This window comes from Sebastes umbrosus, chromosome 17 (assembly GCF_015220745.1).
Source record: "Sebastes umbrosus isolate fSebUmb1 chromosome 17, fSebUmb1.pri, whole genome shotgun sequence".
Taxonomy (NCBI): Eukaryota; Metazoa; Chordata; class Actinopteri; order Perciformes; family Sebastidae; genus Sebastes; species Sebastes umbrosus.
The window spans coordinates 2,161,365-2,188,464 of NC_051285.1; the positions used below are offsets into that span (position 1 = coordinate 2,161,365).

Sequence of the window (27,100 nt, forward strand, 5' to 3'; positions counted from 1 at the left end):
GTACACTCTAAAGTTGTTCCTCTCTCAGTTTGTGTCATCAGCCACGAGTTTCCTCCTCCTCTTCATCACAGCATCCAGCCGACTGAAGAGTTCCTCTCCGGTGATTCAGAAGAGATGGGAGACCCTTTAACCGAGTACACAGCCCGACTACAACAACAGGTAACAACCGGCTGGCTTAGAGAGGAATGTAACGTTAGCTTTTCACAGCAGAGCCAGACTCCGTTAAACAAACGTTCAATTTAATGTTGTTCTGCTTATAACTGAAAATAACTACATGACTGAACAAAATAAATAGTATATTCTAAGTAAGTGTTCACTTCTGTCAAATTCGGCTAACAATACTTACAACAAACACCACTTATTTTATTAAATTAATACACTTTAAGATGTGGGTTTTCTAAATGTTTGCTACACACACACACAGTAGTGCCAAACTTCATTTGACAAACGTTCAATTTAATGTTGTTCTGCTTGTCAGTGAAAATAACTACATGGTTGAACAAAATAAAGAGTATATTCTAAGTAAGTGTTTATCTCTCTTAAATTCGGCTAATAATCCTCACACCAAACACCACTTATTTTATTAAATTAATACACTTTTGGTTTTGGTTTTCATTTCATTCGACCATCCAGTAACAGTATGGAGATGTGGCTTTCAAGAGTGTTTTTAAAGCGTTGTGTTGTTACATGATGTCTTATTTTAAAGCCGAATTTGCAAGAATATCATATGTATGTGAGTCTATTGAGAATAAAGGGAATATAATATAAATTAGAGTCTATTGAGGATCATGAAATATAAATTAGCTGATGTTTAAATGGAGTATTGTGTGAGTTAGTTCCTATCCACTCCAGAGAACAGTCTGTACTCACACATTGTATATATCTTATAAATGCTATCAGTCAAATAAAGCTGAAAGGAAAGCTACATATTACAGGTACACCCAGCTGCCCTTTACATGATGTTATTGATCATAGGTGGTCAATATGCAAGGAAACATCTGGTTTCATCATCTAGATATGACTGTAAGGCTGCACTAATGAGTATTTTCATTGTTGATCAATCTGTCTACAACTTTCTCAATTAATTGATGATCATTTATTCCATAAAATGTCAGGAAATAGTGAAAAATACCCATTCAAATTATGAGAATAAAGGCATAATATTATAAAGTAGTAATTTTACATATCATTTTCTTTTTTTCTCGTAAAGTTCTGACTTTATTCTCGTAATATTCTGACTTTATTGTGTAAATCTCAGATGTTTTTTCCCTCAATGTGGCCCTAATACTCCGTAATACATTGTCTCTTTGGCCCTCACTGCATTAGACTTATATTCTATATACTTAGACTATAAACTGTGTTACCTTCATCACAATGATCACACGTTTTGCGGCTCCAGACAGATTATTATTATTATTATTATTTTTCTCGAAAATGGCTCTTTTGATAGTAAAGTTTTCTGACCCCTGACTTAGGCCATAAAGAGTTTTTTAAAGCAAGTTGAGTATCATAATGAAACTAAAAGCTGCCTCAGTGTCACACAACATGATGCAACAAACCTTCACATTACAAAGTGATTATGAACACTCCCTGAAATATATGTGAACTTTAAACTCTCCCTTGAAATCACTACTTCGTTAGATTTTTTACCTTCATCACAGTGCTCAAATGTTTTGTGGCTCCAGAGAGATTTTTTTTGTGTGTGTGTTCTCTGTCAAATGAGTAAGTTGATGAAATATATTCAATAACAATACAGCCAACAAAATGTAACATAGTCTTGATTTCAAGGGAGAGTTTAAAGTGCACATATATTTCAGGGAGTGTTCACAGTCGGTTTGTAATGTGAAGGTTTGTTGCATCATGTTGTGTGATAGTGAGGCAGCTTTTGGTTTCATTCTGATACTCAACTTGCTATAAAACTCCCTATGGCCTAAGATATTATCAGAGTTCCTCCTGGCTCAAAATACACAATTGTGTCACTAAATAACTCCCTGTTTCCTGAGTAAAACATTACAGTTGGTTCACAATGATCTACTTTACTGATAAGAAATAATGTTGTTTATGTTGTAAGATTTTTTTTGTCGCACCTTTTATTATTTGTTGTCTTACTTCTATGACAGCATGTTCTTTAGATTATTTTCTAAATATTGAAGTTATCACAAATGTAAATGTGTTTTTTTTTTACAGGAGCGTGAGATCCGGAGTCTCTCTGCAGAGATCGAGAGTCTAAAAAACTCACAGACCCTGAGTCCGTCTCCACAACTGGATGAGCTGCGGGATGAAAACACCAAACTGAAGTACCGCCTCAACATCCTGAAGAGGGTGAGAGACTGCGCTCCTTTTTCTTACAGCCGGGGCACAGACGCGGGGGAGACCGTAGCTTTGGTCTCCAGGACCGGAGTCTCTGCTGTACTCTGCTCCTCTGCCTGCCTTCACTCACACACCGCGCTCCTTCTCTCTCTCTCTCTCTCCACCTCTCATGTGCATGCTGCTCACTCCACACTGCAGAAGAGTTAGTTTAGCTCTGAGAATATCTAGTGAATGTTCAGTGGACGTTTGTGCAGAAATAACTGCTGCAGCTCCTCCAGACCAACAGAGGTTTCCCGTGTCTTGTGAAGTGACGGGGCTCCGCAGAGAGAAACGTTATCGTCTCCGACCAAAACTCCGGCGTCTCCCCCGTTCCCTTCGGCCGCGGTCGGGAGGCTGAGGCAGGAAAAGCCAACACTAGGATCAGCATTGATTCATGGAGAGACCTTGGTCTGGTCAGCTAACATTACTGCCAAGCAGCTGAAATATAGAGTGATATTGTGCTTTTAGCTGACGTGTGTCTCCTCACTGTGTTGAGTGATGCTCCTTCATGTCTATGTAGAACGAGCACAAGCGCGAGCAACAGGACGCTGACTTTAGTTGACTTGACGGCCACAGGTGACGCTGTTAACAAGACATTATGATTCTTAGAAACAGTCCCTTTAAACAAAGCATGGATGTGCCAGCTGAGACGCCTTTTTAAAATGATGCACAGACTCCTCCTGCATCATAAACGTGCTTCTCAACTGTCCATCTGCAGCACGTTTGTTCCAACAGTCGCCGTCGTTGCCAGAATGTGGCTAAAAAGATTATGTTGCTCTTCATCACAGCTCTAAATCCTTCTCCCTGTGTGTTCCTCGTCGTTATGTTAATGTCAGTGAAGCTGACGTGCTGCTGTGTGTCCTCAGAGCCTGCAGGAGGAGAAGAAGACGACTCACTGCGGTAAATCCATGATGAACATCAACGAGCAGCTCCAGGAGGTTTTCGGCGAGGCCATCCGGGCTTCCTGCCCGGAGCTGGACAACCCTCCGGTGTCCGTCGCGCCCAACCAGCAGGCCAAGTTTGGAGACTACCAGTGCAACAGTGCCATGGCCATGGCTCAGGTTAGACTGCCAAATTCAATTACTCTCTAACTGTGGTTAAATGAAAGATAGACTATAGCGCTGCAACACGCTTTAGGTTTATTAAAGGCATATATTTTTTGTTTTTCTACAGTTTTGTTGTTTGTATTTTTATTTGATATTGATTAGGAAGCATTTTCCAAAAGGTTTGGTGTGTTTTATGCATCTTGGTAATCCCGAGGGATTAAAAAAACAAAACGGATATCTGAATGCCAAAACAGAAAACCTACCCAGCAAACGAATACCCAAATATTTGAGTCCTGAATAACCCTAATTGAGGCGTTTCATTTTAACAGTGCATCGTTTAATATTGTTCTGTTGTGGTTGTTTCATCATCTGTGAAAATCCAATACATCAAATTTTGAAATTACACTTATGAAACACACACTGTGTAGCCGTGAGATCTGCAGTGATGTGCTGATCTTATATCTTTATGGGATGAAAAGTGTGATATTAGTACTTTTTGTATCAGTTCATTTAAGACATTTTAAAGTCAAACCGTCTCTGACTTTGTCGTGTTCCAGATGCTGAAGGCGAAGGGAATGAAAATCAACCCGAGGGAAATCGCAGAGAAGATCATCCAGAATCTTCCGGACAACGAATTCGTCCAGAAAACTGAAATCGCAGGACCAGGTACTAAAACGTCTGACTCATTTATCAGAGTTTTTCTTTGATGTGCGGAAACTGAAGAGAGATTTCCTAGCCGTCTTTTCCTCGCTGCGTCCTGCACTTTTTTTGGTATTGCATACATATTCACACATTGATTCATCATTCATTCTGCATGGACTAAATGGATTGTGTTTTAGACTTTTAGGTCTATAATAGTCCGTCAAATGTCAGTGCAGCCTTTGACAAATGTTTGTGAATGAATGAAACATTTTGCAAATACTCTGAATAAAATAAAAAAACTACCAATAATTAAGTAGATTTCTTTGGATTTCCATAATAATATATCACAAATTGAAAATGCTATTAAGCGTCCATCAACTTTACAAGATTAAATAACTTCAATATGCTTTAACAGCAACATTCTTGAAAAAGAAGAATAAACAAAATACTCAAATCAGAAAAGTATGTATGTAATTTTGTCAAGAAAATGGTTGAAATTGAAATCTTACAGCCGAGCAGAAACGCACAACTTGACAGTTTATCAGCATAAACTTCCAGGTATTCTAAGTACACAAACTGTTCCTGACTAGATTACAAGTATTAGTGGAAATCCAATAGTTAGATTAAGCTTTTCAGATGGTCAGTCAGAAGTTAATGTCAGATGTTCGACCGGAGTCCTTACTCTCTAGTGTTAGTCTGTGTTCTCATCGTCCTCCTCTGACGTCTGTTGTGTCTTCAGGGTTCATCAACATCCACCTGAAGAGGCCGTTTGTGTCCAAACTGTTGAGCAACCTGCTGATCAACGGCGTGCAGCCCCCCCCACTGGCCTCCAGGAAGAGGGTACGTCTCACTCCTCCCTCATGTAGCATGAAGCCAGATATGTTTAACAGCTTTAAATCACCAGAAGTGGAATCTATATGTGTGATACTAAAACCGTCCCACTAGTTTAATAAAACATTCAGACATGCTGGTCTCTATATCAGAGCGTCGTGAGCTGTTCCATCTGCTGCACCACAAACTTGGCTGACCAATCTGTTGTCGATATGGTGTAAGTACGAAAAGCCCTGAGAGGCAAGCGAGGGAAAAACATTCTGGTGATCCATTTCCTAAGTCTGATCTAAATAGTTTTCTCCCACGAGTTAATGACTTAAGGACGGGTGGAGGTGCTCAAACAGAGGGTGAAAGGAGGAGCTGCAGCACAGCTCATATGAGAAAAATAAAGCGTTAGACAAGAAGTAAAACACATGTGTGAACAGATGTGTGAACAGATGTGTGTAGAAGAGTGATGTAGTCATCTGAGTCACACATTTTAGTTTGAGAAGGAAGAAGTTTGGTTAAGTTCTATGTCTCACAGGTTTGTATTTATTGTTATTTATTGTTTAATCTGTGTGTGTGTGTGTTGTTCAGGTGGTGGTGGATTTCTCCTCTCCCAACATTGCCAAAGAGATGCACGTCGGTCACCTGCGCTCCACCATCATCGGGGAAAGCATGTGTCGTCTGTTTGAGTTTCTGGGCTACGACGTCGTCAGGTCAGTTTCACTCGCTGGTCACAAAAACCTGCTGCATCTGAAACACGAATCACACACACCGCTGAACAACACTAACCTCACTGAACGCTGCTCACTGGTATTAAAGAGGCTTTCTGTCTGACTGAGAAGGAACAGGACTAAAAGTCTACAGCCACTTCAGTCCACACCTCAGCATTCTAGTATGCACATGTTAGATTTATCATACTAACATGCTAAGACTGGAGATCATGAATATCTTTGGTTCAGTTTTCATGATAATTTCTCTTGTATCAACATGTTGAAGGTGAACTTTTGATTTGACAGTGGTGTTAGATGTACCCTGAATATCCGCAACAAATAGCATGATATTCTGGCCAGTAATTAAGACATCTTACTCTGGACCAAAGTGCTGACGGGCTTCTCTGATGCACATCAGTATGTATGGGCGTCAGAAAGTAAAACGCGTCTCTGGTATTTAGTTTTGACTCACTGTTTATGCCATTCTCAGGTTGAACCATGTGGGAGACTGGGGGACCCAGTTTGGGATGCTGATCGCTCACCTGCAGGATAAATTCCCAGACTACCTGACCTCCTCCCCGCCCATCGGTGACCTGCAGGCCTTCTACAAAGTCAGTTAAATCTCCCATCTGTGGTTTTGATTTTGATTTTTTTAATTATTTGCACACAGATACAACTTCATAAAATCCAAATAATGAAAAAACACATAAAGAGAAACCTAAAAAGAAAAACAAACAATAACAAGAAAGGAAAAAAATAAGAAAACTAGGCTGACATATTTTGAAAAATACAACAAAATACATGTGTGCATACATACGCCAAGAAATAATTAGACATCATGAATTAATGCGATAACAATTTCCTTTAAAATTTTTCTAACGATACCGAGCTCTTGATGATGTGTATTTTGGCGTTCCATAACTTCCTATCTGTCCACCACGATATCTGAGGGAGTATTGACCATGTTTTGTTTCTTTTTCGAAGATGATCAACCTGTCTAATATCATATGAGTGAATTTAAGACTTCAATTTGTTGTAGACAATAGGTGACAGTGTTTGGTTGTACTTCCCTCCATCCTCTCGTGTCACTTCTGGTTGCAAAAAACCAAGATGGCAACGGCCAAAATGCCAAACTCAAGTCTTTAAAACCGTCGTCCGCAAACCAACGGGTGACGCCACAGCGACTACGTCCACTTCTTATATACAGTCTAGGATTATTTGTTGATATTACAGTGTGACGTTCACAGGAGGGACATGGTTTAATAAATAAAGTAAACTTTTAGTTTTGACGTCAATTATAAAAAGTGAACATTTAGTTTTAGTTGATGCCAGAATATTCTGTGTAGCATTATGTTCCTGCAGCGTAGCACTTCTATAACACACTTTGCATGTATTGTGTGTGAATACATTACGTATAAACGCAGAACATTATCTTTCTGCCGTCGTCTTCCTTCATTTCTCTCCACACCTCATTTACTTCTTACATTCTCCACCCTGCTCATTCTGCTCTCTCCTTTCTGTCTTTTTCTCCGTGCCCACATCCTTCCTCCTCCTCCTCCTCCTCCTCCTCCCCCTCTTCCCTCAATCAGGAGTCGAAGAAGCGTTTTGACGAGGAGGAGGACTTTAAGAAGCGAGCGTACCAGTGTGTCGTCAGACTGCAGAGCAAAGAGCCCGACTTCATGAAAGCCTGGAAACTCATCTGTGATGTTTCAAGGAAAGGTAGGCCGCTTATGAATTCATCTGTTAGGATAGGGTGAGGGTCAATGGGTTCATCACAGAGTTGAATACAACCTCATCCTAAATCAACTTGTGTTTGTGTTTTAGAGTTTCAGAAGGTTTACGACTGCCTGGACATCACGATCATCGAGAGAGGAGAGTCGTACTACCAGGACATGATGAAAGAGGTGGTGAAGGAGTTCGATGAGAGAGGTCAGTGTGTGCAGCAGGTCAAAGGTCACAAGAGACACATTTCTTTTTCTTTTACAATTAACACTTGCAATGATGAAGACACTTGAAAATGACATGGTAGTACAAAATGTAAACCACTGACAATCAATTGTCATACTTTGAAATTGTAGTCTGCTGTTCCCTGATGTGACCACAAGGGGGCAACATTGACTCATAAATGTCTTCTTCCATATTTTAGCTGTCCCTTCCTGATGTTGTGCCTCTCATCTCCTCTTTCTTCATTCCCCATTTCACACATTATCTCCTCTTTCTCTTTTTTCCCTCCACTTATACACAAATTATTCCTCTCCTCACTCATCCATCCATCCATCCATCCATCTTTCCTTTATCTTATTTCTCTACTCTCTCCTCAGGCTTGACGGAGATGGACGAGGGCCGTAAGATCGTCTTCGCCCCGGGTCAGTCCATCCCCCTCACCGTCGTCAAGTCGGACGGCGGGTACACCTACGACACGTCGGACCTCGCCGCCCTGCACCAGAGACTCTTCGTCGAGAAGGCCGACATGATCATCTACGTCACAGACAGCGGTCAGGTGGGTGGAGAGAGAGAGAGAGGATTCAGATAGAAGGATGACAGAGTGTACAAATACAGGAGGTGCAGAAAAAAGCTAAGGAAGTAAAAAGGTAAACAAAGGGAAAGTATAAGTTAAAATCTTTAATAGGGAGCAGAGGGACCGTTTGTTTCACAGCGGTGTCTGTCCTGTAAGTTTACTGTTCTGCACGACTTCAAGTAGCAGAAACTTGTTGTTCTCCAGGGGGGTGAAGGAGGACACAAATCTACTTTAAATTCAGATTTTGTTTTCCAGTCTTGACAGTGGTGGCATAGCATGAAAGACAAATTGTTGTTTAGGGAATAAAACATATCCTAAAAAAATGTATTTAAGCAGATACAGAAACATTGTTTTCAGGAAAACTTTACCTTTTGATGTAGTGAGAATATAGATGAAGCGGTATCTGGTTTCTTGCAAACTCCCGCATCTGTAGATAAAATGGTACAAGATGTTTTCACCGTTGTCGTGACGACATCGAGACTTAGAATTCATGATTTAAATGAATCTCTAAAAAAAGCATCATTTGGTGCTTCTTCCTACACAAGTCAGAAGCTGCAAACCTAAAGAGGTCATCGTCTGTGTCTCAGACAGCCAGTTGGGCTTTAAAATGTTTATTATGAAGACAGACATCATCATTTTCAGCAGAAGCAAGTAAAAGAGAAGGAAGACAGAGCTCACTGTCTGCAGACTGACTGAAAATAAAGCTGTCATCTGAGTAAGGCTTGATGCCCCCGTTAGTCGACTAAATGGTTGTTTTGGTCTTTGGCTAAGGTGATGAACATGGCAAACATTATACCGGCTACTATCAGCATTGCATCAGTTTGTTGAAATTAGCATCGAGCTCAAAGCAGCGCTGACGTAAAGGAAGTCTTCTCTTTATCTGGACAGTATAACATGACATTATAACATTTGTCTTTCAGGCCGTACACTTCCAGGTGGTGTTCGCTGCAGCTCGGATGATCGGCTGGTACGACCCCCAGGTGACCCGGGTGGAGCACGCAGGCTTTGGAGTGGTGCTGGGGGAAGACAAGTGAGTTTAAAACACACAGATGACTCTTTGTGTGAGCAAAACATATTCTAGCCAACTAAAAGAAAGGCCCACAGGCATGGCTCAGAAGGAGAAAAGGTCGTCCACCAATCGAAGAATCTTTCCACTGCTTTACCTTGTCGTCAGAGAGCCCTTTCTGACGGGTAATCTCTCTTCAAAGCCACCAGACTCCTTTGACAAAAAACAGTAATTTAATCTTGCAGAACACAGGAGTCTACCGCGGCCTCTGTGGGTTAGTTTGTTTATGTCACAATAGTGTGACTTTGGTGTTTTAAAGGGACTGTTTGTAACTTCTTACACGTATAAATCATTGTAGGTCGGTGTCCCATGCGTGCTCGCGTGTGTCTACACTGTTCAGACTCAGACTCCAACACAAACTACAGGGAAGCACCAAAACCTCTTGGTTGTATCTAGTGAAGCCCGTCTGTTAAACAGTGTTGGCCGCGGTCGGAGGACGCGGGGGAGACCGTAGCTTTGGTCTCCAGGACCGGAGTCTCTGCTGTACTCTGCTCCTCTGCTCCTCTGCCTGCCTTCACTCACACACCACGCTAGTTCTCGCTCTTTTGCTCTCACTCTCACGTGCATGCGCGCACACTCCACACTGCAGAAGAGTTAGTTTAGCTCTGAGAATATCTAGTGAATGTACAGTGGACGTTTGTGCAGAAATAACTGCTGCAGCTCCTCCAGACCAACAGAGGTTTCCCGTGTCTTGTGAAGTGACGGGGCTCCACAGAGAGAAAGGTTATCGTCTCCGACCAAAACTCCGGTGTCTCCCCTGTTCCCTCCGGCCGCGGTCGGGAGGCTGAGGCAGGAAAAGCCAACACTAGGATCAGCATTGATTCATGGAGAGACCTTCGTCTGGTCAGCTAACATTACTGCCAAGCAGCTGAAATATAGAGTGATATTGTGCTTTTAGCTGACGTGTGTCTCCTCACTGTGTTGAGCGATGCTCGTTCATGTCTATGTAGAGCGAGCACAAGCGCGAGCAACAGGACGCTGACTTTCGTTGACTTAACGGCCACAGGTGAAGCTGTAATTGTCCCAAAAACAAAGGCTGCATTATGGAAGTTAAAGGACACATGCTTTTACATGAATCCACAAATCAGTCCGTTAAAATAGGTGGAAGTGGAGGATCTGTGGCGGTAAAATGCCCGACACTGAGAGTGTTAACGGACTGAGTGTTGTAGCTGTGTACAGACTAATAACAGTTTAAGAGGAATCCAAATCACCGTCATCAGAGCAGCAACAAAGACTCCGACTTCACCACCACCACCACCACACTATAATCATCTGATGTCCTTCACTCCGTGTCTTTATCACCACTGCTTCAGGTTTTTATTGCATTTATTATCATACATAAAAAACTGAATTTTACTACACGACTGTATAGACAAATAAAAAAGTAAAATATACAGCTTCTGCTGCTGCGGCTCCACAGACTGTCAGAACTGTCGGTTCAAACACGAGGATGCAGAGCTGTTATTACTCAGCATGTGACGGTGCAGGAGGGAACGGAAAAGTTCTGCAGGAGGTGGACAACAGTAATTAAAAGTTGGACAACGCCAACATGAGTTTATTTATTTAGTTTATTGGTATATATATATAGTTTATTCTTTGGCTGTGCGAGAGTAAATAACAGTCTGAATGTGTTGTCCAAACAGCAGATCACAGTCTCATCGTTTGCTTGAAATACAAATTAAAACAGTCACATTTATTGGCATAAACATGATTAAACATGAGGGAAGAACTGGTTGAGATGACTGTTGTTCAAGGCTGAGCAGACTGGATTCCTCCCACATAGAGATTCAACATGTTCAACTGGCCGAACGGCTGCTGATGAGAGCCAACTGGAGCCAACGACGGTGCCAGACTTCAACCAAGCGGTTGAAAGATGGCTCGTCGAGTCGGGTCGGACTTTGAGATTTGAGACTGAAGTTAGACTCTAAGATGCAAATTGAGACTTTCAAAAGCAGAACTTATTAGAGAGCCACACAGTTTGTAGTCCTCTGTACTAAAATGAGTCAGTTATGTAAGAAATCAAAACACAATTAACAGCTTTTTAAAGGAAGAATGATCAAATTGTGTCATTTTAATGGTAAGCATTTGTGTTCCTTAATCCCAGTAATTAACCCCATAATAATAATAACTTTATTTATATAGCATATTTAAAAACAAAAGAATACAAGGCAATATAACAACAGAAACAGTGAGGTCAAACAAACAATAACAGAACGTATCAATTAAATACAAATAAAACGAATTGAAGCAATAAAAAGACGACATCACATAAATGAAGTCTACAGAATTTGTGATTCTGCGAGCCTCGTCTCCGCAGGCAGGTCGTCCCAAAGCCGAGGGTCACCTTTAGATTTAAGCCTGGACTTTAGAACAAGCCAGAAGAGCCCTACAGTACCTCAGGATCATACAGGGTCAACATCTCCGCCGTGTAGCGCGAGGCCCAGACTCAGACGTGCTTTATTAAAGTGACTGTTGTGATGTGATGTCGGTCTGTTAGAACCGGTGAGAAGCTGCTGCAGTCGGAACTAGTTGGAGGCGAGAGAGAGTGACTTTTGCCAGAAAGGACGGAGTTATAATAGTCAAGTCTTGAGAAGATGTGTGAGAGCATTAGTTTAATTTTGGATTTTAACTTTGAAGGAAGCAGGAGAAGTGCTGCCTGCGTCCTTTCGGGCTGTACACATAGGATGCGCCGCGCCACGGAGCTCAAGATCCTCAGTCTGATTGCCTGAGGGGAGAAACTCCTCCTCATCCTCTCTGTATTGTCCTTCAGCAGACGATAGCGTCTCCCTGAAGACAGCAGGGAACACAGTCCGTTGTTGGTGTGACTGGGGTCCCCGGCGATCCTCTTCACTCTTCTCCTACATCGTTTGATGTCAGATTGTGGAGGGAGGTGGTCCTGATGGTTCTCTCAGCTGAGCGGACCACCCTCCTAAGAGCCAAGAGATCCCGCCTGGTGCCGTTTCCCATCCAGGTGGTGATGCTCCCATACGGGATGCTCTCTGTAGTGCAGGTGTAGAAGTTCCTGAGCACCCTGAGTGTAAGTTTGAGGTGGAAGAGGCGCTGCTGGGCTTTCTTCACCAGGGTGTTGATGTGGCAGGACCGTGACATGATGATGATGATGATGATGATGATGTGAACACCGAGGTATCTGAAGTTATCCACCTGAGCCCTGTTCATGCTGAGAGGGTGGAAGCTCCTCTGCTGCTTCCTGATGGGGTCCACTATCCTGTTTTTTCCCCCCGTTTTCCAAGAGATGTTTTTGCCTTTTTTCCGGTTGAGCACATGGAGCAGTTTCTTCACGGGCTGCAGGCTGTTTGGTGCACGCTCAGCGGCACGACCGCTCTCCAAAAAGTGAAGCCAAAACATTTCGATGGCCAACCGTTGGCTGGCTGTTACTTTAAGAACCGCTCGATCTTGACATCCAGCAGAGTTTTCTATGAGCGGAAACACCAATATCGCAGTCGATTCATTTAATTGTAGGAGGCCAAAATCTTGATTGCGATTAATATTTGATTAATTGTGCAGCCCTACTTCTCGTTCACGTCCTCATCCTTCTCATTCTTCACTCCTCTTCTCAATCCCGGTGTCGTTGTCCCACTTCCAGTGTGTGTACTGTACATCCCCCGTGTATTATTTATTCCCTTTTGTAGTAAGCGGTGATTACCGTGTAGCTGATGGCTGAGCACGCTCTATAATTTGAACACTATCTGTCACGCTGTTGTTTTTTCCTAATCAATCGTCCAGAGAAGAAGAGCCAAGCCCAGGCAGGAGGTTGATGTTACGCTTCGCAGAGGCCATAACTAAGTGCTGCTAAACGCCCCACAGTAACCTGAGGGGGCGTAAATTGGCCCCGCAAATGTCTGCGCTACTCCAAACTCCATTTGGAAATTTATCATGCTGTGTTTATAATTGCTCATCCAGACAATAAGGGCTTAAAGCAGCCACGGGGGGAGCTGTTATAGCTGCGAGGAAACAGAGAAAAAGAGTGGGGTTATTACATTTTTTGGCTCGTGTTCTGCTTGTAAAGCTCATCTGATTTGGTTGATTGGTACAAAATGTATCGCCCCGAGGTGTCGGCAGGCGGAGTTAATCCAAATGGTTTGTCATGATAGCTATCGGCGACAGGAAATCAAACCTCAGTACCTGGAAAGTTCCAACTCCTAATCTTTTATTTGATGTCCCAGATTGTATGTTTTGTGGTTTCTTGACTTAGTGAACTGAACTTTTTTCTTCTCGTCTTTCTTGCTCAGGAAGAAGTTTAAGACTCGGTCCGGAGACACGGTGAGGCTGATGGACCTGCTGGACGAGGGACTGAAGAGGTGCATGGACAAACTGATAGAGAAGGAGAGAGACAAGGTGAGAGATCATTTCTTTAAGCAAAGTTCACACTACAAGACTTTCAAAGTCGTCAGATCGCCGTATTGTTCACGCTACGCTAAGCTGTAATCGTCTTTAAGTCGGCGTGGTTTTTCACACTTCATGACTTAACGGCGACAGGAGGTCACACAATACAAGATCTTTCACCAGGAGGAATCCCAGATGAGGTCTCCAAACTACGTTTTGTCACGAAAACACACACGAAAAATACACAGTAAATGATACCATGAGCGAGACGCATTGCTGATGTTGTTGTTGGTGTTCACAAAATAGCCACCAGTTTCCACACACTTTTTTTTACTGTTTATTCCTATAGGTCATGGGTCTGCAACCTGCGGCTCTTTAACCCCTCGTAATATTACAAGAATAGTCATAATATTACGAAAAAAAAGTCGTAATATTACGAGAATAAAGTCAAAATATTACGAGAATAAAGTCATAGGTTTACGGGAAAAAAAGTCGTAATATCACGAGAATAAAGTCATAATATTACGAGAATAAAGTCATAATTGTACGAGAAAAAAAGTCGTAATACTACGAGAATAAAGTCATAATATTACGAGAATAAAGTCAAAATATTACAAAAATAAAGTCATAATATTACGAGAATAAAGTCATAATTGTATGAGAAAAAAAGTCGTAATACTACGAGAATAAAGTCATAATATTACGAGAATAAAGTCAAAATATTACGAGAATAAAGTCATGATATTACGAGAATAAAGTCATGATATTACTAGAATAAAGTCAAAATATTACGAGAATAAAGTCAAAATATTACGAGAATAAAGTCAAAATATTACGAGAATGAAGTCAAAATATTACGAGAATAAAGTCATAATATTACGAGAATAAAGTCATAATATAAAGTAGTAATTTTATGTGTTATTTTCTCGTAAAGTTATGACTTTATTCTCCTAATATTACAACTTTTTTTTCTCGTGTTATCAAACAGGTAATAATCCAGCTCTATTGGCTAATCAGGTGACGATCACTCTGACGAATATCATCCATTTCTTTTATTATCACATTTCCATCCGTCAGAGACTGACGTGTTTCCAGCAATCAAAACAGACAGAAAAGCCACCAGTGTGGCTGCAGACAGGAAGAGGTTCAAGCTCACAAGAAGAAAAGAGGAGCATGATGAAAAGATGAAGGGGGAGGAAGAGGAGAATAAAAGCGAGAGTGTGTGTGTTCAAGAGAGACCACATATAGTTCAAGCCATCCTCAGAGCTCAGCAGATGAGAAGGAAAAAATGCCGGTGGCGTCTTTTCATATATTTCAGACGTGGTCTTTTCTCTTGGATGTGATCAGAAAGAGTTTGACTCGGTTCGTGCAGGGCGAGGGCGAGAAGACTTAATGGCGACTGTAGAGTCAGACGGTCATTACCGTAAAATAATCCTCGTCATTCACGAGGGAAGCAAATAACGAGCTGCTCAATGGAAGGTATCCCTGCTACTAAACGGCTGCTTCTCAAAGATTAAACCTCTGACAGGAGATATTAATACAAACTGATTCTGATACTCAAATGATGCATAATATTCTGACGGTAACCACGGTAACCGGAGGAGAAATTAGAGAAAGAAAGCCGACTTCCTACAGATGATTAAATATGAAACAGCAGGCTAGAAATAAAACACCTCAGAGTTACATATTAGTGATTACAACAACACGGCTCCTGAGGCGCTGCAGCCGGGGATGTCTTCTTTGTTTTTTTGTTGTTTTTGTCCTCCAAAAGTTTGTTTTCCCCCAATTTAATCTTTTCAGTTTTAATGTGCCGTGCTTTTTTTTCTTTTTGTTCCGGTGTTCATCCTGTTGGTGGTGGGTGAATAAGAAATTCAGAGCATCACCAAAGTCTGTAGAATTCATCCTCGTGTGGTAACATGGTATTTTGGAGGGATTATTGATCATTTTTTATCAATTTGAGTGGTAAAAAATGGTTAAATTTATCACCAAATGTAACAAATCAACCCAAAAATCGCTGCAACAACTTGGGAATGGCCATCATATACACTCACCGGCCACTTCATTAGGTACACCTTGCTAGTACCGGGTGGTCTTCTGCTGCTGTAGCCCATCTGCTTCAAGGTTGGACGTGTTGTGCGTTCAGAGATGGTGTTCTGCATACCTTGGTTGTAACGAGTGGTTATTTGAGTTACTGTTGCCTTTCTATCATCTCCAACCACTCTGCCCATTCTCCTCTGACCTCTGACATCAACAAGGCATTTCCGTCCACACAACTGCCGCTCACTGGATCTGTTCTCTTGTTGGGACCATTCTCTGTAAACCCTAGAGATGGTTGTGCGTGAAAATCCCAGTAGATCAGCAGTTTAATACTCAGACCAGCCCGTCTGGCACCAACAACCATGCCACGTTCAAAGTCACTTAAATCCCCTTTCTTCCCCATTCTGATGCTCGGTTTGAACTTCAGCAAGTCGTCTTCACCACGTCTAGATGCCTAAATGCATTGAGTTGCTGCCATGTGATTGGCTGATTAGCTATCTGTTTTAACAAGCAATTGAACAGGTGTGCCTAATAAAGTGGCCGGTGAGTGTATATATAATGACCAAGTGGGTGAAGAGAAATAATAGAACAGCTGGAACAGTCTGGTAAGTTCAGAAAATGACTTTACTATAATATTAGATATGCAAGACGATGTCTAGTCTAATATCACGATACAATCAGCCCTACCTCGGAGGCATACAGTTCCAATGAATCAGACAATTTGGAACCGGTTCTTGACTCCCATCCCTACTCTGGGTTGACTTACTAGCTTTTTTCCAGAGCTTTCAGCTGAATCTTATCAACAAATGGAGTTTGCACAAATGCTCAAACGTGGTCTCAGGTGAGTTATGACTAATTTACCAAACTACGAGTCCCAAGGTCAAGCATTAACTTTCCTGCTCAATTTGAAAAGTTGATTTTTATGATGTTGAAATTCTGCACACATCCCTAAATGAAATTAACCTCCATTGTATCGGGGTGCAGACTGAAATGTCAGACAGTAATATCTTAAAAAACGTAGACAAATAAAACCCAAAATCTGTCTGCATGGCTAGACAGCAATAAGAGGAAAGAGAAAATGAAGTGTAATGTCTTTGCCCTTTATTAATGTCACCTTTCTCTCTCTCCGTTTTATGAGACAGCAAAATGTGTCCTACTGCAGAGAGCAACTTTATTTTTAATGATGTTTAAAAGTAAAAAGTGTTAGAGTTTCATATCCTCACAAAATGATGCCCGGAAATGCTGCCAAACAATCCGCCCTCACACGTAAATCAGTGGCGAGACACGAGACGCATTCTGACGTCTAAATGATGACGAAAGAAGAGAAAGACTGTCTCCCTCCTCCTTCATTTCCTCCAGCAGCAGCCCTCGTCGCTACTGCCGAGTTCACACTACACGACTTTAGATCTGATTTACTGCTCCCTGATAAAAGCCTCAGATCAGAGGCAAATCAGCGTTGGCTCATCGGCGCTCGAGAGTCATGCAAGAACTGCTCCAAGACGCAAGTCGCCGATGCCTCGTAGACACATTCCAGATATCTAGTTGTTCTTTTTTTCTTGTAAACCTATGACTTTATTCTTGTAATATTATGACTTTATTATTTTCTAGATTAATCCGATTCCTATAATGTCAGAAAATAGTGTAAAATGTCTCTTAAGAGTCCAAGGTGATGTCTTTATATGTCTTGTTTTGTCCAAAACCCCAAAGATATTCACTTTAATATGATAATAAACAGAGAAAAGCAGGAAATCTTCATATTTGAGAGGCTGAAAACAGGAATTACCGTAATGATTAATCGATTATCAAAATTTAAAGTTAGTGATTATTTTTCTGTCGATTGACTTATCGTTGCAGCTCTACTGTCATTACATTTTCTGGATATTTAATTAAGTAGATAGGAAAAGTATTTGGCTAATCCAGTGAATTTGACATACCTGAAAATAGTGCTACAATTATTATTTTTATTACCGATTAATCTGTCAATTAGCTTTTAAAAAACATGCTTTAAAGCTGCAGTAGGCGAGATTGGAGCAAATATGATTAAAAAAAAGTTATTTTTATAAAACGGTCACTATATGGTGACAGAACATGAAACAGGTAACCTGAAAAAAAAATCATGTTCCTCTGTATCCTCCGGTGCTCCTAACGGCATCTGCAAGATTTCACAGACCGGAGGAAAACAAGCAGTCAGAGCTGATCTGAGGTCTGCTGTCCAGCTGCCGTCTATGAGAGCCGGCTGTCAATCACTCTGAACTCCGACCAAACGGTCAAACTAGGCAGCGCTGATCAAATATGAATCAATATTCTGTTACGTTAATGCCTATTTCTCTCCTCAGATGTTTTCAGAATCATCTTGTAGTGCACGGGTTAGCTGTAAAATGAGAACGTTTGTAAAGGAACGCCAAGTTCTGGTCACATGACCGGAGCACAGCCAATAGGAACGCTCTCTCAATGAAATGACTTGTGATTGGTCAAAGTCTCCCGTCACGGGCTAGATGTTTTAAAGCCTGAAAACAGAGCCATGAGGAGGAGCAGAAGTCTAGTTATCTCTCAGAACACTTGAATTACAATATGCTGAAAGGTTATTATGGGATGTTTGCCCAATGATGCCAAACATAAACTGACTACTGCAGCTTTAAATGTTGGAAAAGTTTGAAAAATGCCCATCACAAGCTCCCAAACCTCAAGATTACATCTTCAAATATCTTGCATTGCGCTTGATTAAAAAGTCAGGGGATCACCAAAGTCATTAGGAATCATCTCGGGGGGAAACATGGACGTCAATACCACATTTTACAGCAATCCATCCAGTATTTGTCGAGAGCTCAGTCCAGACAAAACATCACTGCCGTCCCTGAAGACTCGCTGCTGCTGTTTTCTACTTCCATGAGTTGAGAGTGTTTCCACTGAATTCCTCGGCGCCTGATGTTGCTTGTTTTTCTCTGACATTTAGCTTCTGAAATCATCACAAACCATTAGTTGTGTGTGAGATTTCACCACAGCCTCTTCCTCTGGAGCTTCTTCTTCTTCTTCTTCTTCCAGGGAAGTCTTTTATAAGCAACACCTTGACTCTCAGCTGCTGGGATCCTCCCTCTCTCTGCTGCAACACACCGTCACTGCCCCCCAGTGCTGCTCAGCTGGACCTTGTTAGAAGAAGTGTATGTTCAGGAATGTGAAGTGTTATTTTGTTCACCTCCTGACCTTCGATTGTTCCAGCTCTAGCCTCTGGATTCAACCCAGAAATGATCTGTTTCACAAAGCCTTTCCTCTTCATCCCCAGGCTATCGTTAGCTGTTGTTTTCCCTTCACTTCACACGGCGAAACCTCTCCTCGCTTTCCTTCTCATTTGAGTGCAACTTCTCATATTGAGGGTTTCTGAAATTAAACTTGCAGAGGGATAAAAACGGAGTAAAGAAACCTCCCAACCTGACCTGGTTAAGTATTATCTGGGGTACTTGGTGCAGTGTAAACAGTCAGTGACTTCCAGTTGAACTGCAATGATTTTAATGTTGAGAAAGGTTGTGGGAAAGCGGTGCCAGCGCCGTTTCCCCCGCAGGCCCTTCTGGCCCGGTGCTCTGCTCTGTCTGTCTGGGTCGGTGCCCACGTCTACCATCTGCTAACCCTGCCTCATTAAAACAAACCTGAAACCCCTGGCCTCCACCAACCTCAGCCTGCGCCGCTTTGTTTCCTCCAGTTGTGTTGTATTATACTCTGCTCTATTCTTCTATTATTTAATCCTGTCCCATTTTCTAATTCTGTATCCTGTTCTGTTCTGTCTCGTCCTGTAGTGTCGTACCGCTCCCTCACCTTTTGTTCTTATATCCGTTATGATCTGTCCTGTCCTGCTATGGCTCATCATTGGGGCTTTAACCGGAGAGGCAACGATTAGTTTATTAATCAATTAACTGTCAAACAATTATAGGATTATCAAAACAGCAAGCAAAATTGACACACAACTTACACTGTCATTGATAGAAAACCAACAATAAATGTACATCTTCTGATTTTAGTTTAGTTTATTTTGGTTGTTTCAAACTTATACAACTCAAATACGCACATAAAAAAATTAATGAAAACAATAATAAGTCATTACTTTTGAAATAGTTATTAACCAGAGCAAGTTTATACTGACGGAAAAGGTGTAGGCTGAAGCCTTAGCTTATTGCACTTAACCCTTTTTACATTAATTATTTTTGTACAATTCTTATTAAATGTATACACTGAAATGAAAGAAACAAAATACAATATATGTATATTATATATTCTATTATGAGTGGCAGACTTTTTTCTTGTAAAGTTATGACTTTATTCTCGTAATATTACAACTTTTTTTCTCGTTAAATTACGACTTTATTCTGGTAATATTACGACTTTTTTCTCGTTAAGTTACGACTTTTTTTCTTGTAATATTACGACTTTATGACCAACCCAGCTATCAAGCAGCCTTTAGACTTAAAAACAGAACAGGACAAAACAACTACAGAAGTTATTACCATTTATATTATATTAATAGCAAGTTTATTTCTATAGTACATTTCATACACGGGGGCGTAACATCCACTTATAAAATATAATTAAAAGATAGTGCAATGTACATAAAATAAACAGAATAATATAATTAAAAGATAAGAAATATAAAAGAAAAAGTACATAAAACAGAATAAAAACACATTAATGCACATGAAAAGAGAAATGTTTTAATCTGTATTTATAAATTGCTACATTGGATTAATTAATCTTCCTGTCCTGTTTATTCCCATTCTTTAATATAATATGTCATGTTATGACCTGCCCCTTTATTTATTGTCATTCTTTGCCCGTCATGTCATCTCCTCCGTCCGGTTACGTTCCGCTTCACTGGAAGTTTTCCTCTCGAATCACCATCATAAAACTTTCTGCATCACCCTCCTCCTCTTCTTCACTCCATTTACTCCCCCAGTGGTATCAGACACGTCACACACAGATTCAAGGGAAGTCAATGGCTTAATAAGTCAATTTAATCTTTGCCTGAAGCTACTAAATTAGATTCATCATTTGGATTAAATTGATCTCACTGGTTTTAGTGTTAGAAACAGAAGGTGACGTGCCGCCTGCAGTAATTACAAGCTGATAAGAAGCTCCAGAGTTATCAGAATCTTTAAAGCCTTCAGGTATTACCTTGTCTTTAAGTCTGTTTTTATTAAATGAAACTTCACTTTCTATCCTGCAGGTGCTGACCCCGGAGGAGCTGACCAAAGCCCAGAGGTCCGTCGCTTTCGGCTGCATCAAATACGCCGACCTCTCCCACAACCGCATCAACGACTACGTCTTCTCCTTCGACAAGATGCTGGACGACCGGGGCAACACGGCGGCGTACCTCCTCTACGCCTACACTCGCATCAGGTGAGGGCTCACTAACTAACGTTCACCATATTACTGAGATGTGAATTCTGCGGCTGCATTGATGCACAAGTTTAAAATACTGGAAGCATTCAGCTATTCCACCAAATACGTTTTGTAGGCTGAGGTTCAGTTCTGATTTAAAGGGAGAAGCAGACAGGAGTTACCACACGGAAGCAAAGCAATGTCCTGCTGTGGACGAGGGCACACGAGTATCTTCAAAGTTAAATTGAGTTCCTCAGACAAGTTTCTCCCCTCATCTGTCCTCTCCTCCACTCCCCGTTAGAGAGCCTCTCTACGAGCACCAGTATACTTTCATTACCCGTATCAGATCAGCCTCGCTGGCCCCTCGTGGGAGCTTGTGGTAGGGGATTAGTCTTTGGGGTCTTTCCAGTCAGCGAGACCCAATTTTGTCCTCACCCCTTATCCCCGCTGTATCGAGTGGCCGTTTCCTGGCTGCAGAGCGCTGCGTTGATCCCCCCCGTCCTCTGCAGCTTCCCTGGAGGTGTTAGACTCGGGGTGGCACGATGCCCGGCAAAGATTGATCTCTGTTTTTTCAGCGTAGGAGAGTTGGGGGGGGGGGTTGAGCGGTCTCGCCTGAGAGGATTCGATGTTCCTGCATTTAGTCAATAGAGCACTCACTGGTGGCAGCTCCACCCCCCCACTGTGGGTGTTGAAGTGTCAGAGAAGACGAGAGAAACACAGACGGACCTCAGGGGGGATGTTCAACTCGGAGCGTCCTAATGGAAACAATGAAGAACAGAACGGACGCCGCTTGTAGCGTCATGCTCAGAGGTTCTACTAAATATAAACACTACGGCTGCAACTGATTATTTTCATTGTTGATGATTTTCTTGACTAATCGATTAGTTGTTTGGTCTATAAAATGTTGGAAAATCAGTGTTTCCCAAAGCTCAAGATGACGTCCTCAAATGTCTTGTTATGTCCACACCTCAAAGATATTCAGTTTACTGTTATAGAGGAGGAAAGAAACCAGAAAATATTCACATTTAAGAAGCTGGAATCAGAGAATTTTTCCGTTAAAAAAAAGTCTGAAAAATGTCTGCAAACATTTTTGAAAACCAAAGTTTGAAAAATAAGTCTGAAAAAAAATGTTTGAAAAATGTTGGAAAAAAAGTCTGAAAAAAAGTCTAAAAATGCCTGGAAAAAAAAGTTTGTAAAATGTTGGGAAAAAAAGTATGAAAAAAATGTCCGTAAAAAAAGATTCAGAAAAAAGTCTGGAAAAAATGTATGAAAAAAAAAAGTTTGAAAAATGTTGGGGAAAAAAGTATGAAAAAATGTCCGTAAAAAAGAAGTCTGAAAAATGTCTGCAAACATTTTTGAAAAACAAAGTTTGAAAAAAGTCTGAAAAACAAAGTTTGAAAAATGTTGGAAAAAAATGTCCGTAAAAACATTTCTGGAAAAAAATGTCTGAAAAAAAAGTTGGGAAAAAAAGTATGAAAAAAAGTCCTTAAAAGAAAAGTCTGAAAAAAAAGTTGGAAAAATGTTTGAAAGTTTAATAATAATTTAAGGGATCCTTGTCAAAAATGATTTTCTTTATTGCTTGTGAAAAAAAATGTTTACATGTGTGTATATATATATACATATATATATATATATGTATATATATATACACACATATATATATATATATATAAATAATATAATATAATATAGTATTATAGTATATATATCAATAAATAATATAATATAATATATAAATAATATAATATAATAGTATATATATATATAGATATATATATATATACTATATACTATATATATTATAGTATTGGTCCACGTTTCCAGAAGCACAAAGTGACGTCTACAGATGACTTGTTTTGTTTGACCAATAGTAACCCAAAGATATTTAGTTTATATTATAACGATTATAAAACAGACGAGCAGAGAATAGCCACATTGTGTGACTAAGTTCTTTAAATGAGCTCGACTAGAGGCGTTTAATGTGTGTGCACGTTGCGCGCTGAGCGGCTTTGAATACTTTAAACTGTTTTTATTTAGTTTTTGGTCTGAGCACAACCCCCGTTTTCTCTTGATCTGGAAACTTTAACCATCACAGAAGTGCTGACATGAAACGCAGCTGTGACTCAGCCTCACTTATTTCTTCTCTCTCTTGCACAAAAGGAAAGCGACTCCTGTTGGTAATGACTGGAGCGCTGTACCTTGATCCACATCTTTCTGCTGCTACACCAACGTTTATTTATTTTTATTTTTTGATAACTTGAGAAAGAAACTTTATTGTTGCATTGGATTTTTTTTTTTTTTTGGTTTGCTTTCTATTTTAAGATTAGTCTTGATGCCATTTTCTTCCCCATGAAAAGAGATTCATTAAAGGGGACATATCGTGCTCATCTTCAGGTTCATACTTGTATTTAGGGTTTCTCCTGGAACATGTTTACATGCTTTAATGTTCAAACAACACATTATTTTTCTCATACTGTCTGTGTGAATATACCTGTATTCTCGCTCTATCAGAAACGCTCCGTTTTAGCGCCTTTAAACGTAATTGCGTTGCTAGGAAACAGCTTGGGTCCATGTTTACATCCTGTCAGCTGATGTTATTTACATACACTGCAACAGGAAATAAACTTGGACACATTTAGAACGTTTACGCTAAATATCGTATATTTGTGACATCACAAATGGACAGAAATCTTAATGGCTTGTTTCAAATGCGCAGTTTCTGAATACGGGTTGTTTTTATTTCTCCATGGATTGAGAGTTTTGATACTTTCACAGTATTTCTATATCACTTAAACCTGCTTTATAATATATAAAAGACATGAGAATCTCACTTTTTACAATATGGGACCTTTAACACACATTACAGCGATTATAGCAAGGTAATAATAGCTAATATTAGGGTACATTTTTCATAATATTAATGGGTAAAATGATACGTTAAAACCTTCACACTAACTCTTTTAGGTGATACTTTGATGTCCAACATGTTTGGATAGGTCTATATCTTTATTAATGGTGTTTCTTGTTTCCTGTAGGTCCATAGCTCGCCTGGCTAACATCGACGAGGCCACGCTGAGGAAAGCAGCCGAGACCTCGGAGGTCCTGCTGGACCACGAGAAGGAGTGGAAGCTGGGGAAGTGCATCCTCCGGTTCCCCGAGATCCTGCAGAAGATCCTGGACGACCTGCTTCTCCACACGCTCTGCGACTACCTGTACGAGCTCGCCACCACCTTCACGGAGTTCTACGACAGCTGCTACTGCATTGAGAAGGACAGACAGACCGGTACGTTTTGTTTTTTATAATGACATCGAGGTCAAAAGAGCAGAAACTCCTCAATGTTCTGCTGGCGATGGGAGTCAGACAATTAACAGGAGGTTTCACTCTGAGAGGGGTTTCACTAAAAGCCATCTGAACGCTGTTAGCCCTCCACTTCTTCCTGTTAGCGCTTGATCCCCGCGGCGCGCTCAAGTGCCACAACTTGAGGTTTAGAGCTGCTTAATTATGCTAATTCTCAGTTAGCGCTGTGGCAGTAACCCCAGCTGCTGGTTATTATTTTATATCATTTTAGAAAGTATACAGATCAGACTCATGGAAAGTGTGTGTGTACTTGCACAGTTATTTCTGTGAGGTCCAATTTGAGTTTTAGACCTTTTAATAATGAGACTATCTTTGGAAAGTGAGGACGTTTTCTGCAGCAGCTGACTGGATATGAGCAGCTCATAGCGACACAGGAGACCTCTGGGCTACATCTAACTTCTGTCAGACTTAGGAGCTAGTTTTAGTGCTAGAAAATGTTTTGTTTTAGGTCAAAACCTTAGTCCCAACTGGGCCACTTAGGAGCTACTTTAAGCCTTAAAGCCTCATCCACACTGGGAACGTCAGGATCTCGTGGCGGCTGCGTTACCTGTTGTTTTTTATTTTGGCGTCCGTGTTAACAGGTTAGAGCAGCCACACTGCAGCGGCTTCTTTTAAATCAACACTTCCTGCTTTCATTTCAAAATAAAAGCCATCAATCGGGTTTTTTTTCTGTGGACAGAATTCCTTAATTTGTTAACACAAGGCTTTTATTCTGAAATATGTGCCGGACAGTGTTGTAGAATATGCAGTGACTTGGAATTAAGCTTAATGAATGAATAAAGCACGGGGTTTAAATCAACACTTCCTGCTTTCATTTCAAAATAAAAGCCCTCAAGTGTTTGTTTTTTTTGTGGACAGAATTCCTTCATTTGTTAACACAATGCTTTTATTCTGAAATATGTGCAGGAGAGTGTTGTAGAACATGCAGTGACTTGGAATTAAGCTCCATGAATGAATATAATACCGGTTTTAATTGTGGATTATTACTATTATTTACAAATTACCACACGTTTCTTAACGTTTCTCTGTCTAAAATAAATATAAATGATATTTATAATGAAATGAAATGTGAATTATGAAAGGCAAACTCTATGTAGAAAGAAAAAGCTGACAGCAGCAGCAGAAACGCAGCAGACATGTTATGTGAATACAGCCCTTAATTCAGAAAAATTAAAAACTGAAAAGTTAAATTAATAAATGTCGTGTGAGCTACAACTAATAATGTCCTTGCAGGTGTCCTAACATATTTCAAACCGAAAGGATCTTCTCGGCCTCTTTTTATCTTCCTTCTCATCAGCCTCTCTTCAGCAGCAGCAGCAGCTCTCCGGCCTCGTCGTCCTGAACACTTTGATTGCGTCTGCTTGTTTGTGAAAATTACAAACTAATTTTGCTGTCCGTCAATGATCATCGACGTCCACGCCCCTTTAACAGCCTGCTTAATTCACCCTCTGCTGCTCATTACAGACTTAATTTCTATCGGATTTCTGCTCCGTGTAGCAATCTGGCCCGATGGGGGTGGACCGTCATGGATGTTGCGTGTGGATGCAGATGTCCGGGTCATTGATTTTCATTTTGATGCTGTCGGCTGCCGCTGTGTTCGACGGCAGCATCATTAAACGTGCCCTCTGACCTTTTATTGTTTGTTGTTTATCGTTCTGGGCTTCACCTCTTGACTCTTCTTGTATGTTTTCCATCTCTCCGATCTGCCAGACGTTCTCAGTATGTCTGTTTATTTTCTCTCTTTTCATGTCTTCTGTCTTCTTTTTGTTCTTTTCAGAATCTGTTATTTATCTATTATGCCAAATTCAGACTACAATATGGGCCCCATAACCGTCCTGACTGACGTGAATAAAAATGAATGTTGGTTTTACCCCGTCTTGTGTGTCCTAAACAAATAATAATTTTTCAAACTTTATTCTAATCTGAGCTTTTTTTTTCTGACAGCAAGATATTGATTCCTTTAGGAGGCTAAAATCCGTCTTGTTGCTGCCCCCGTCCACAGACTATGCTCGACTATAGTTCCTATAACTGTAGTATTTACCTGTGAAATCTCTTTCTCTCTCTGCAGGTGAGGTGGTGAAGGTCAACATGTGGAGGATGCTGCTCTGTGAAGCCACCGCGGCCACCATGGCCAAATGCTTCGACATCCTGGGCATCAACCCCGTCGGCAGGATGTGATGTCACGGCGATCCACACCCCGCCTCCGTCTGTTGTCCGTCTGCATCCGAGTTCAACCAGAACAGGAACGGGAGGACGATAAACAGTAAACGGTCTCTTTCACTCACGTCACAGCCACCGGACTTTAAGAATGAATATCCATTAAAGTTATTATATCCATCCTGAGAGGAAAAACACATAATGTTAAATCCATTAATTAACATCTCGTGAAGTTTCTTTTTTTTATTAAAGAACCGAAACCAAAATATCACCCAGTCTGCTGTTGATTATTTTAAAATCGTGGATTGATAATGTGATGATACAATAACGGTCGGCCATCAGTGTTGGGAAGGTTACTTATGAGATGTAATAGGTTACAGATTACTAGTTGCCTTGTTAAAAATGTCATAATTAAAGGTCCCATATTGTAAAAAGTCAGATTTTCAGTTTGTTTACATTATAAAGCATGTTTAAGTGCTATATAAATACTGTTAAACTATCAAAAAGCTCAATATACGGAGAAATACAAACAGCCCGTATTCAAAAATTGTGCGTTTGAAACAAGCCGTTAGGGATTTCTGTCCATTTGTGATGTCACAAATGTACAATATTTAGACCATCACACGGTTTTAAACATAAACATTCTAAATGTGTCCCAGTTTATTTCCTGTTGCAGTGTATGTGAATGACATC

General features: G+C 40.7%; 1 protein-coding gene across 1 annotated transcript; it reads left to right on the plus strand.

Moving 5' to 3' along the window:
• Positions 1 to 26,678, plus strand: rars1 (arginyl-tRNA synthetase 1). The gene is made up of 15 exons (XM_037749071.1): positions 1 to 159; positions 2,188 to 2,322; positions 3,216 to 3,410; positions 3,953 to 4,061; positions 4,777 to 4,877; positions 5,445 to 5,566; positions 6,054 to 6,174; positions 7,153 to 7,282; positions 7,388 to 7,492; positions 7,885 to 8,063; positions 9,002 to 9,111; positions 13,398 to 13,503; positions 20,738 to 20,910; positions 23,928 to 24,175; positions 26,319 to 26,678. The coding sequence occupies exons 1-15, from the start codon at positions 115 to 117 to the stop codon at positions 26,426 to 26,428; spliced, it is 1,989 nt and encodes a 662-aa protein (XP_037604999.1). The 5' UTR covers positions 1 to 114; the 3' UTR covers positions 26,429 to 26,678.
• The last annotated feature ends 422 nt before the right edge of the window (positions 26,679 to 27,100 follow it).

Excerpts from the sequence above, each read along its gene's own strand:
- rars1 (XM_037749071.1), top strand. The coding sequence starts at position 115 with ATGGGAGACCCTTTAACCGAGTACACAGCCCGACTACAACAACAG. Across the intron at positions 7,493-7,884 it reads GAAGGAGTTCGATGAGAGAG|GCTTGACGGAGATGGACGAG; the intron begins GTCAGTGTGTGC and ends CTCTCTCCTCAG. Across the intron at positions 20,911-23,927 it reads TACGCCTACACTCGCATCAG|GTCCATAGCTCGCCTGGCTA; the intron begins GTGAGGGCTCAC and ends TGTTTCCTGTAG.